This window comes from Chamaea fasciata, unplaced genomic scaffold (genome assembly GCF_029207755.1).
Source record: "Chamaea fasciata isolate MVZ Bird 193981 ecotype frontalis unplaced genomic scaffold, bChaFas1.0.hap1 SCAF_5, whole genome shotgun sequence".
NCBI lineage: Eukaryota > Metazoa > Chordata > Aves > Passeriformes > Sylviidae > Chamaea > Chamaea fasciata.
In genome coordinates, this window is record NW_027094090.1 from 68,094,136 (window position 1) to 68,107,137 (window position 13,002).

A 13,002-nucleotide genomic window follows, 5' to 3' on the forward strand; every position below is an offset into this window, starting at 1 on the left:
CCCGCCGGCACGGCCCCGCTCCCCGGCTCCCTGCCAGGCACCGACCTGCGGCGCCGGGCTCGCCCGGGCGGCTCTCGGCCTCGGCGCTCTGCTCCGCGCCCATGGCGGCGCCTCCGTCGCCCGCCCGCCGCAGCGCGGGGCCGCGGCCGCCCACGGGGTTCCGGCGGCGCCGGGTCACGGCGGCTCCACCCGGCGGGCGGGGCCGGGGCCGCTCGCCTCTGCCCGGGGCGCGGGGATGGTGCGGCGGAGCGGCGCCGGTCTGTGTGGGCACGGAAGGCGCTCCCCCTCCGCTGCTCGGCCCTGGTGAGGCCGAGATCCCCTCCTGTGCTCCTCGGTGTTACCGGACAAGTTGTGTTTCTTTAGAAAGGAGCCTGTGACCGAATATCCTGAGGTGGGAGGGACCCACAAGGATCATTGAGTCCCACCCCTGGCCCTGCTCAGACACCCCGATAATCCCACCCTGAGCATCCCTGAGAGCGTTACCCAAATACTCCCGGAGCTCTGGCAGCCTCGGGGCTGTGACCATTCCCTGGGGAGCCTGGGCAGTGCCCGACACCCTCTGGAGGAAGAACCTTTCCCTGATATCCAGTGTGACCTTCCTGTGGCACGGTTCCAGCCGTTCCCTCGGGCCTGTCCTTGGTCCCAGGGAGCAGAGCTCGGGGCCTGCCCCTCCTCTTCCCCTCAGGAGAAGCTGTGACTGCCGTGTCTGCCCTCAGTCTCCTCCAGCCGGACAGACCAAGTGTCCCCAGCTGCTCCTCAAGGCCCTTCGCCATCCTCGTGCCCTCCTTTGGACACTCTCTGATAGTTCAATGTCTCTCTGATACTGTGGCATCCAAAACTTCACACGATATGCCAGGGGAGGCTGCCCCAGCGCAGAGCAAAGCAGGGCAATCCCCTCCCGGGGATGCTCGGTAATTTGTGCTGAAATCAGCTCCCAGTGGGACAAGGTCATTCTGGTAGGGGGGATCTCCAACCACTGATCCACAGGCCACCAAGAAACCCCTTGACCCAAAAGAAGAGACAAGCTGGACATGTGAACTAATTAACATTACAAGCGAGCAAATCATTAACCAATAGAAGATGGAATACTAATTAATAAGAGAACTACGTAACCAACACCAATGAACATGAATTCCTTTGTTTATCAAAATGTATAGATAGTCAAAAGTTTTGATAGCTGATTAAGATGTTTGGTGAGGCAGTACCCACATGCCTCTGTGCTGAATTAAGTAATGTCGGCTTCCTAACCTAACAGATTGGGTAAGAGAGCTCATTTCCCAGTTTTTGGTGAGGAGAGGGTCTAGTAGAGGCCACAAGGATGATGTGGGTCTGGAGCTTCTCTCTTATAAGAAGAGTGCCATGGAAGGAGTGGGAACTTCAGATGAGCTCTGCCCCAGCTCAGATTTTGGCAACAGTTTAAATGTAAGGACTCACACCGTCCTGCAAGTTCTAGTGATGGCAGATCAGGTCTATTTATAAAAATGAATTATTTATTAAACAGACAAGTGATAGACAAAAGATCTTAATCAGAATTACTACATGGTACAAAACTAAAAACATCTAGGGGTAGATTGCAGCATAACATAAAACAGTGGACCATATCAAGCTACCTCTATTAGAGGTAGCAAAAGGAATAGTATTAGGAGTCAAATGTAACTTCCCACTGAAAGGTCAATAACATTCACAGATTGCTTCATCTAGCCTCCAGGAGAGTAACAGCAAGGCAGTGTCCCTGCTCAGGGGAGAAACTCCACACATTTCCCAGGGAAATGCGTAGAAGATTTCTGCCTTGTGGGAGTTTGGCTTTTATAGTTGTAAAGTGAGGTGTCTGTCAGTCAGAAACACAGCTTGTCTTTCCAGATCTCACTTGGACAGTGAGATGTTTATTGGCAGCTGGGAGATGCCAGACCCATGTTAACCCCAGGGCCCCAAAATGACCCACTACAAGACAGCTTGTCCTGTTTGAGCTGTCTGACCAGTTAACAAATAACAAATAAGCTCCTGTGAGGAGCGAGATACCCTGCTACAAAGCGACTGCGGGGACTGGGCCTGTTTAGGCCGGAGAAGAGACAACTGAGAGAGGATCTCTTTAATGCAGATAAATATCTTAAAGACGGTGCCAAGAGGAGGAACCAGACTCTTTTCAGTGGTGCCCAGTGAGAGGACAAAGAGCAATGGTCATAAACTAAAACAAGAAGAAGTTTTATTTCAACACGAAGAAGAAACTCTTCCCATTGAGAACGGCAGAGCACTGGAAGAGCTGCCCAGGGAGGTTGTGGAGTCTTCCCCTCTGGAGAAATTCCAAACCCACCTGGAATGTGGGTTGCTGTGTCACCTAGCTCAAGGTGACCCTGCCTTGGCAGAGGGGCAGGACTAGATGATCTCCAGAGGTCCCTTCCAACGCTAACAATTCTGTGATTTTTTTAAAAAAATTAAAGGTATTAATTATTCTGTGCCAAGGCAAACCAGCCAAACCCCAAAGTGCTGGGCACAGAGCAGAGTAGCATGGGCAACACTCATCACCAGCAGCCCTTATACACACATGTGCCAGGAGTGAAGGAAAAGCAGCCCAGATCAAAAGTCCACAGGCAGCTCAGGCTTAAGAAAACAAGATGAAGAAAACTCAAAAACTCACAAGTGTAAATGTGAAGGAAACGTACTTCGAGATTCGAGACTTTTCATATTTGACAGTCAAATCAGCAAAGACATCGTGCAGTTGTCTATGACAGAAGAATTGTTATAAATTAGAACAGCACTGGTCCGTGCTGGTTTCTGAACAAGCCTGTTCTCATGCACAAAGCCCACCAAAAGCACGAAGGCTGGAAGAGGAGGGCAGGCAGGAAGAGGACAGGTAGGTAGGTAAGCAGGAAGCCCAGGAGGAGGAGGAGGAGAGGCAGGCAGGAGGAAGGCAGCAGACGTCCCGCCCGCTTCCCGCAGCCCCTCCTCCCGGACGTGCCGGGACAGCGGCGGTTTCCCGAGCCCGACCAGGCTCCGCCGCTGCCTCCGGACCCCGCGCTGCGGTCAGGGTTATCCCGAAGGTGCCCCAGGAAGGCGTGCCCGCCCCGGGAGCAGCGGAGAGCCCTCGGCGCGGCTCTCCCCGCTGTGCCGGAGGAGCCCCGCGGGGACCGGGTCACCATGTCCCGCGGGGGCAGCCGCTGGCCGCTTCGCCTGCTGGTGATCACCTGCGTGATGGCCGGGCCGGCGCTGAGCCGGGAGTGTTCCGCGGAGAAGATGGAGAATTCCATCATCGACATACACTTGTCCCTGCCCCGCGGCGTCCGGGGCGCGGAGCCGCTGCGCGTCCCCGGCGCGGGTGCGTGTGTCCGCGCCTGCTGCTCGGGGCACCGGCTGGCAGGTAACCTCGGCCTCCTTCTCCGCCTCTGCCGGGGAGGATAATTCTGGAGTTTGGGCTCGCGGGGCGGTCAGCTGCTGGTGTCCTCCGTATATCAGCACGGAATTTACCCTCGCATTCAGGCTGCGCTTGGTTCCAGCTTGCGGCTGCTCGCCTTCTTTTGCCAGTGGATGTTAGATCTTAACGCAAGACCCCGTAGTGTTCAGGAAAATAGTCGCATCACAGAAACAGCGTTAGTTTCAGGTGTTAAAACCTCCTAAATCCCGAACCCCGAAGGGGCGTAAGCTGTATTTACTAGATGCACCAAAAGCAGCTGACATTTTGCACTGCATTTAATTTTAGCCAAGAATTAGAATGCTCACCCTCCTTTGAGACAGCTGATTTGAATCAAGTTCTTGGAGCAGTAGGAGGTAAAAGTAGAAATGATAGTGGTGAAGGTGACCCCCCCGAAGCAGCCAACTAGCCAAGCGATTCCTGGGATGTAATAAGGAAAAATGTCTAAATAATTTTCTTCCCCATGAGTATATCGTGGAGCTTTTCAGATTTCTCAGGATTTGTAAGAGAGAAGTTGTTGTATAAAGTGGTGCCAGTGCAGTATGGGTGAGGGGAGGATGAGAGATTAGACTCATAATTTCCCCAACTTTATTTGTACAGGAAAAGGAAGGTGTGACCTTTCATATTTTGGCCCCGGGCCGTTCTTCTGCAGTCCTTGGTTGTTTTTCCTGTAGGAATGTTATGTGTTAGTAGTTTTCCTCTTACTCACATGAGCAAAAGTTAACGACCTAGATCTCATTACCATACTGCTATAAAAGTTCTTATTGCTGAAACAGGTATTTCCTTTGTTTTGCAGGAGACAAGAAGTGTAATTTGATTATTTTTTATGCTGCAAGAACGAGTACACATCCAAACTGCTACTTGTTTTACTGTCCCAGCACTGAGGCTTGTCCAATGAAACCTTCCCCAGGACTTGTGAGCTACAAGATAACTACAGGTAAATAATAGTGAGAGCCCCCACAGCAGATGATTTTTGCACCTGTGAACTGTCAGTAGTCACCAGGAACTGTCTGGGGGTCGTATTTTTAGTGAAGTGCTCTAAGCCAAGCATTATGATTTGAAAATACTGCTCTTTTTTTGTTGTGGAGGATGGATGGGCAGGTGTGTGGTGAGCTCCTCTGTCGGCCCAGCTTCCTGCTTGGAATAATATCCCAACTCTTAAAATATTCCTTCACATTAGATTCAGAAATCCTCCTAATTTGTCCTTCCTTAAGACAAAAAGAAGCTGCTTCTGTCTAGATATAGTGAAGAAGGAAATTTTCCTGTACATCATGCTGAAAAGTATCACGAAAACCAATGGAAATACCATGCCCTTGTAGCCAGCTGTGTATTTAAAGGACTTCATACACTGATGAATAATTAGCAATAATAATAAATAATCATTATTTTCTGCTTTCAGTTAGGGAACCTGAAGGGCAGAAGCAAACCTAAACTCAGAGCTTTATGGCATGTGGGCTGCACGCTCAGGAACTTTTGCTCTCTGGCCTGTGCTGTGGTATTTTTAACAGCAAGGCCTACTTGTGGATTGACATTGACTTGCACCAGACCTGTTTGAACAGCTCAGATAAGAAACTGATAATTAGACTGTCCTGCCAAGGTGGTTTCTCCATGGCTGCTTGGGAGACCAAACTTCTGCTGAAAAAGAGAACTTTTCCAAGAGGAACTTGCATGACATATAGAAAGATTACTCATGTAATGTAACGTTACCAAGTATTTTTTGTGCAAGCGCAATCCCACGGGAATCGCACAAAAGCAATGTGCAACAGGTGAACTGCATTTCTGTAAAATTATTACTGTAGTTTACACTTTGCTCCAGCTCCTTCTCCCCTAGAAAAACATTGGAGTTTCTAACAAAGAAACAAGAAATGCAGTCATGCTTGTGCTCTTGTTCATCATGTGGTGCAATGCTGAGTGAACAACTTGATTGCATTTAACACTTCTTTTTCATTTTGGAGACTTGATCTTCTGTCAACATTTAATTGTGGAAAGATTATGCCAGCTCACTTAATGTTCCTGAGAAGTTTTCAAAGGTAGCACCTGAGCAGTGTCGGTAGCAACAAATGTTTGAAACTTTGTCCTTTCATATGAGAATCTGTATGTGGTTACACGGAAAACCAAACTAAAAGGGGGAAAGATACTTCTTTAATCACTTATTTCAATTCCAGTGCAGTTAACAAACCTTTTTGTTTCAATATTAAAAAGAGATGAGTGAGAGTCAGAACTACTTGAGAACATGTTCCCTTTTAAATTTTCTGTGCAGCAGAATGGTTATCATGAATATATTATATATATGTTTGTATACTTTTATAGATATTATTATTAATATATATAATATGAATTGACAATTAGCCTGTCTTTCCAAGAGCTCATGCTCAGCCAAATACTTTCTATAATACCTGTATGTCAGGTAAATACTGTGGAAGAAATGCTGTAAAATCAGGTAGCTTTTAGGGTTATTATTTGTATGGTATTTCTGCACAGAACACTGTTATGTGACTAGGCTGGTATGTGACTGTTTTTATGACACAGAATTTAAATGTCACTGTGCGTATTTTAAAGAAAGGAAGTTGCATTAGTCATTATCTCTTAGAGCCCCCTCACATAAATGTTTCTAAGAAATACAAATGGAGTATGCCTACATTAGTCAAAAATAGATTTAATAATTAAATACCAGTATTTCTGTTTCCAGACATCCATGGCTCAGAGGATGAATCCACCAAAACCGAGAACTTTACTTCGAATGAGTATTCTTTGCCTTTGGATGCAGGAACCTTTATTTCCCCCAGTCAGAATACCCATCAGAATCACACTGCCAGTGTGCAGCAATCTGTCCTGCATCAGGCATCTGAACTCCTGAACCACATAGGCAAGCATCTGGACAACATGGAACTCCATACAGGGTTTCCTGAATCTCAAAGAGGAAAACAGTCTGAGAGCTCAGACCCCATCTCAAGGCAGGAAGTAACCACTCTGCTACCAAACATGCCTTCTGCTGTTCCACTTGGAAACCCCACCGCTTCATTCCCCACCGCTGTTCAGGCAGGGGCTCCTGAAACCAGCAGTGCTGCTCTTACTCCTCTGCCTCCTACAACTCCTCTGCATCCTGGTGCTGCTGAACCAAACACAACCCACCCCACCACAGCTGCCTCTCTGCCTGCTGCAGCTAAACCTGGTGTCCCTGCCACCAACATCACTGTTACTCCTCTTCTGTCCAAGGCCACAAATTCTGCTTCTGCTTCTACAACCAAGCAGGTGACCGCAAATTCCAGATCTTCTACCACCCCATCAGGGCTAAGGACTCCAGCCATGGATCCTGAGCCAACAGTTGTCTTTTCCAATGATACCAGCCATGTGACCCTCCTGTCTTTCCCAGGTTTCGTTCTGTCCAGTGATCTCCCTGCATCTTCCCCAAATGACCTTGGGGGTTATGACCCATCTGATGCAGAAAGCTCCCTGTCAGAAGGTGTTCTGAGAGGGACAGATGTCTTTCAGCTGGGGGAAAAAAGCAGCCTTGTAGCAGCTCTGTTTTTTGGGGTGATATTCTTGTTGCTAGTTATTGTGCTGACAGTGAAGAAAATGCACGAATCTCTTCAGAAGAGGCATTACACCAGGCTGGATTACTTGATCAATGGAATGTATGCTGATGTCTGACTGGGAGAGGGAATAAAATCTTAAGGAGCATCTCTCACTCTTGAGAGGAGAAGTCTGAAATGGAACAGTAGATATGGAAATCTCAGAAGAGGATGGATTCCTTTTTTGGGGCTCTCATGGGAAAGCAGGAGACAGGACACGGGTTTGGTGGTGAGAAGGAATGCTCTGTCTGTGCTGAACTGTAATGTCTGTCATTTTTGATTTATTACTAAATCCTGAGAGTAAACATTCAAATCCAAGTTAAGCTAAAAAGGTCTTATATTTAAGGAGAAAAAGCATTTCATGAGCTTAATCTGTACTGTGACAAGATTAGTGAAATTGAAGTACACCTAATAAATTCAGTACCTGTGCAGCACGTGGGCGTTTCCAGTGCTATTTGCACTGAATGCCAGTGTTACACCATTGCCTGGCAATCCTATTTACCCTATTTGGAGCTTTAAAGGAATACTTAGTAACAGAGCTTTGCATCCAAATGGTTTTAGGTACAAACAGGAAAAAAAATGTATTACATCTGGCATAATTTCATTTTCCTTATCTAAATATAACGGTAATATACACATCTTTAAAGTTCTTCTTCTGCATACGTCACAGGTATCCTTAAAACTACATCCTGCAAATGTCAGTGCTCTCAAAACACAACCTCTTCACTTCTAGTGGCCCCTTCATGTGACTGGTAATAAGCAGAGCTGCTTAGTAACATTTGTCTTGATATTTGAGGGGTTTTTTTCAATCTGAACAACTCTATAATTTTATGTTTTCCTGACTCTTCAACAGGGACAGTAAGTGGGAGCACCTACTGCCACACAACTTCCAGCTCATGTTATATAAATTTCCCTTTGTGCACAGTCTACACCTGGTTTTAGAATGAAAGGCTGGATTTCAAAGTGTTCATGTCAGGTGGCATCATCAACAACAAACGTCACAGCAGAGAAGGAAGGGTGCCTCATGAATGCAAGGGAACAATTCTAGTACAAAATGTGAAATTTGACTCACATCCAAGAGATTCTTAGATCTGTCAAGCTTAGTGTGGTGGGAAGCAGGTGTGATCCAAAAAATGGCCTCAAGGCAAGTTTTCTGAAAGCTCTAAATAACTAAATGCAGAAAATTCTCTGAAAATTCCATTATTCAGGGATCAAAGAAAAGTCAGTGTTCCTTGTGTCAAGAACTTGAATTCTAACTATACGGAGGCTGCAAATTGCTTTGTATATATAAAACCAGCTGGTCTGCTACACTGCTTAAATCTGACAATGGTTAAAAGAAAAGCAGTCTGGATAACCTCTTAAAAGTGAACAAAATTACAGAAGAAACATACCACAAATTTATCAGCTTGTTTGTTGACTGTGCTTTGTTCGACCTCTTTTTCTTTTCTTCCTTTTGTTTTTGTTTTTGTTTTGTTTTGGTTTGGTTTGGTTTTTTTAGTGGCTATTTTCAGAGGTTTCTGGTCAAGAAACATAACAAGGAAGAACATTTTTGGGAAATGAGTTTACCCAATAAGTCCTAGGCCTAGCTGCAAAAATGCAGATACAGATCTGAGGTTGACCATCATTTTCTCTCATAAGAACTGCAAACTTCGTGAGAAGCTTTCTATGTTTCTGGTGCCATCACAGCACTTTTAATGCAGGAGAGGTGCTGAGAACAACCCCTGAATGCTCACTGTGCGTTTCTGCTGCAATAAATAATTAGTTGGAGGGAAAGGTGGTCAGTATTAATTGATATGGTTACAATAGCAAAATATTCAAGAGAAATCAGCAGATGTATCTCGGGGTTGTTTAGAGCACAGATCGTGTATTCTGCTGGAGAGGGGCATTTCATGAGGACATGTCGTGGTAGGACAAAGGGGAATAGCTTTAAACTAAAAGAGAGAAGGTTTACATTAGATATTGAGAAGAAATTCTTCCCTGTGGAGGGTGGTGTGGCCCTGGGAAAGGCTGCCCAGAGAAGCTGTGGCTGCCCCATCCCAGAAGTGTCCAAGGCCAGGCTGGACCAGGCTCTGAGCAACCTGGGCTCATGGAAGGTGTCCCTGCCCATGGCCAAGGGTTGGAATGAGCCGATCCTTAAGATCCCTTCCAACCCAAACCCCTCTGGGATTATTCAGTGTGGCCCGTGTCACAGGGAACTGCCCTCCGGCCCAATCAGCTGGGCATGCCCAGCAAAGAGAGGCAAAGCTCAGAGGTGCTCAAGCACCGTGGCTTGATTTGGTGATGATGCTGACCTCAGTGGCCTTTCACAACGTTTGAGGAAAACAAACAGCTTTAGAAGTTGTTACATGAAAGATAATCTTTTAAGTTTGGGTAAAGAAAACAAGGTATTAGGCAGGTGTACTGAAACACTTTTTAAAAATTATTCTTCCCTCCCATTTGTCGTGTTGGATTAAGAACTCACGGGGAATTAATTGATAGCTGGCCAGTTTGGATCTTTCCGGAGGGGCTTAACAAGCTGTGTTTGAACACTAGAGGGCAACAACAGTTTATTAGATAGAATTGACAAGTTACGAGGATTTGTGATGATTTTAAAAAGTTTTAATTAGTTTGGGTTTTTAACTTCCCAAACTACGGCTATTTCACTGTAAAAAGGTTTTGAAGGAAAGCTTTTTGTTTATTGGAAGGGTCTGGGTGGAGGATATATATACACACACATTTTTGAAACTTTTCATATCATGAAAAGTATCATATAATGTAGAAGATAACAAGCCTGAGCATATTCTCTGTTTTAATTACGTTGAATCAGGTTGCATTATTAGTCATGTATTGGCATTTCCAGTTAACAGAGAAGGGGAGAGATTTCCCAGCATCATTCTTTTGACTGTGATGCTTTATTACGTGGATTTTTGGAGCTTATTTATTTGCCTGGTCTTGTATTATGAATCAAAAAAGGAGCGAGACAAAGTAACTAAAAAAATCCATCCAATTTGTTCTGCTTTCCAACGCTGAAACTTCTGTGCACTCTTCAGTTTTTCCACTGACACCTCCCGTGGTCTTCACTGTGCACCACACATGGAACTGGATCATTAATCACCACGCTGTGATGACAAGCCCCACACTGGGGTGGCTCTTTCTGAAGGTAACCAGTTCTGTTATGGCAGGAGGCCAAAAGCTGATTGACTTTTGTCACCTGGAAGAGTGTCTCAAATTCCTGTAGCTGCTTGTTTTCATGTGGTTGCTTTTATAGTGCTGAGCAAACATAAGGTGTGTAAATATAGACTGTCGTGAAAAAAACTGTCCTGTGGTATTGTACAGTAAAGCAAATAGCCCAAATTTTATAACCACGGCAAACAATCACACAGAAATAAATTGCAGCTCTATTTGAGATGGATGAGAAGGGTGCAAAGTCCCTGCCTCAAAGGGCTACAAACTCAGCATGGTGTGCTCTCTGCAAATAGTGCTTCAGTTCATTTTAACTCCTGCAGGAGTAGGGAATGCTTATACTCAGGATCATTTCAGGTAAATTACTAACCAACTAACGAAACCCAACAAATAAACAAGGAAATAAAACGACCAAGAAAAAAAAAAAAAAAAGAATTACATGAGAAGGTGGTTTTAAAACTGGATCTTGCTTTCCTGCCTCCTGCAAAACCATCTTAGTGGATTTGAATCTGATGACGTGCTTTGATCCTACCATCCCACACTCCATCCCGATACAAATGTGGAGTTTAAAGTGCCAGTGCTGCAGTCAGCAGTTCCCACGCAGTGTCCCATCACACACAGAGCTGTACTCCTGTAGACTTTTTTCTGTCTGTCACCCTCCTGAAATGGGCCTAGACAGCTGTGCTCTCCCTGTGCATTACTCATCCTCTCATACAGGTAAAACACTTCTCTACCTTCCCGTTCATTGATGGCTGTGGGGTGGCTGCAGCCCCTCATCCTTGAAGCCTTGCACATCCTTTCAGGAGTGTACATGCTGTTCCCAGATGCTTTCCCAGTGTCTTGATAGGTATGTCCCCTGAAGGGCTAGGATATATTGAATGGGTTTTTTTTTTCCTCTTCAGAAAGCCTACACTCAATCTCACAGTCTAAATTTGCTTTTTATCCTTTAGGTGTCTTCACTTCTTGAGGATGTCAAAGCATAAAACTGCTGCTCTTTGTCACTTTTGTGTTTGGTATCATGAACAATGTATAAAAGTATTTTTAAGTTTCAGTACAACTATGCTTGATCACTGTTTCCTGTATATTGGCTCACTTAATGCATGACCCTCAGGCCTTTTTTAAAAAATTAACTTCTCTTCTGTTTCTCTCTTACTCCTCTCCTTCAATCCTATAAAATGTCATTTTCTTAAGTGGCAAGAGTTTAGATATGCCATGTTCAAGCTGTTCTGATCCCTTTTCTTTTTGGTTCAGTTTGGTTTAATAGAAAATTGATGAAGAAAATTGAAAATTCCGTCCTATCAATAACATCCAGGAGTAGTAATCAGTTAATTTTTGCACTCTGTATTTTCTCAAAGAAATTTAACAAGCAGCTAACATCCAGGACAACTGGCTAAACCACAAGGAATGTTTTGAAACGTTTGCTGATTTGAACAGCTACTCTGAAGACCTCAAAGGTGTTTCATCACAATGCTATGATGGTAAGGACGGTTATATGGGGTAAAACAACTCCTTGTAATGCTTTGGAACCAGCTGCCTCAGAGTAGCAGCTGAATTCTGGCTGAAAGTTACTGGGAACATCACCAGGGTTTCTCTGTGCTTCCACTCGCACTGAAGAAAGGATGTGATCAGTGGAGTTTAGACTTTGACACTGTGATTTTTTGCAACAATTCTCAACAACACCTAGATGGAAAAATTGCACCAAGTTTAAACATACGTTCTTGTGCTGCAAAGATGGTGGAAATCCCGCACTATGACACAGATCTCCTGTAGGCTTGCCTGATGGTTAATTAGGTCCTGAGTAAAATTTTCTGTTTGCTTTTATGAAAGAGCTTTTTTTTTTTTCCCTACCCTGAAACCCAAGATCCAGCGACATTACTGAAATACTTGTGTGAAAGTGTTTGGATCCTAGAAGCAAGGGGTTTTTTTGATCCTCCAAGTAAGGATCCAGGTTAGTTTGGGTCCTCCAAGTAAACTGTGGATGAGATGATCTCTTTACTACAGTGGTCATGTCCCACTTTGGTCCTGTTTGGCTGTGCAGTTTGTGAGCGCTGTGGCATCTGTGAGAGCTGTGGTGCTGCTGGTTTTTAGTCAGCTCCTTTTCCTTCTTTCTTACTTTTTTTGTTGTTGGTAGTTTGTGGGGGTTTTTTTATAGTTTGAGGGTGGGTTTTTTTGGGTTTTGGGCTTTTATTTTTCCTCTGGTTGGCATTCCCTCATCTCTGCTCGGGCCTCTCTTCTCTTACTCTTTCTTTGCTTTTCATTTTCCTGCAGGGAGCCTGCAAATCCTTCCACCCAACAGTGGGCTTATACAGCTAAAGCCAGCACCAGTTGGAATCAGCTCTTGGTTTAGCCAAAGCTGACTCATTTTACCCTCTTTTCTTGGAAAGGCCTTTTAGTTCTCCTATGTAGTTCCAAGGAGTTTGCTGTGGTCTCTGGGGTGCACGGGGGGAAAGCAACAGGTGCCTAAACCAGAAATGTCAATGAGAAGTTCCACAAGGCCAAGTGTCTGCAAACATTTTTGTCTCCTATCTTTAAGTTTGGGTCTGTGGTTCCCATTGTTTTGGGTTTTTTACTGTGGTGACTGAAATGCCTTTTCCTACACTGAACGATTTACTGCTACAGTGTCCCTTAGGACACACCTATCCTAGCCGTTTCCTCCTGTGGAAGTGCCAGGATTCTTAAACCACAAATGAAGCTAGGACTCTAAATCATAGTTCCTTTCAACACTTAGAGCTTTGGTTCTCTTGAAAGAAAAAAGTGTTTAGGGAAAATAGCACTTCAAATGTATTGCTCAAAAAAAAAAAAAAAAGATTTCTTAATATGCCGAGATTAAACGGGGATTTTGCTCCGTGTAAGCCCTTTTCA

The 13,002-nt window shown here is 45.0% G+C and overlaps 2 protein-coding genes across 3 annotated transcripts in view; one reads left to right on the top strand and one right to left on the bottom strand.

The window, feature by feature from the left end:
- BORCS5 (BLOC-1 related complex subunit 5) overlaps positions 1 to 142 on the bottom strand; it is a 52,385-nt gene extending 52,243 nt beyond the window's left edge. Inside the window, exon 1 of the mRNA XM_066184305.1 lies at positions 46 to 142. Coding sequence (XP_066040402.1) covers positions 46 to 103 — 58 coding nt within the window. The 5' untranslated portion in view covers positions 104 to 142. The remainder of the gene's footprint in view (positions 1 to 45) is intronic.
- A 2,896-nt stretch (positions 143 to 3,038) lies between these two features.
- Positions 3,039 to 8,979, top strand: MANSC1 (MANSC domain containing 1). Of its 2 annotated transcripts, XM_066184308.1 has the most exons (4): positions 3,049 to 3,355; positions 4,203 to 4,343; positions 6,096 to 6,658; positions 6,780 to 6,973. In XM_066184308.1, the coding sequence occupies exons 1-4, from the start codon at positions 3,136 to 3,138 to the stop codon at positions 6,876 to 6,878; spliced, it is 1,023 nt and encodes a 340-aa protein (XP_066040405.1). In that variant the 5' UTR covers positions 3,049 to 3,135; the 3' UTR covers positions 6,879 to 6,973. The 2 variants fall into 2 exon arrangements, with proteins under 2 accessions (XP_066040407.1, XP_066040405.1); XM_066184310.1 differs by having other exon boundaries at positions 3,039 to 3,355; positions 6,096 to 8,979.
- The last annotated feature ends 4,023 nt before the right edge of the window (positions 8,980 to 13,002 follow it).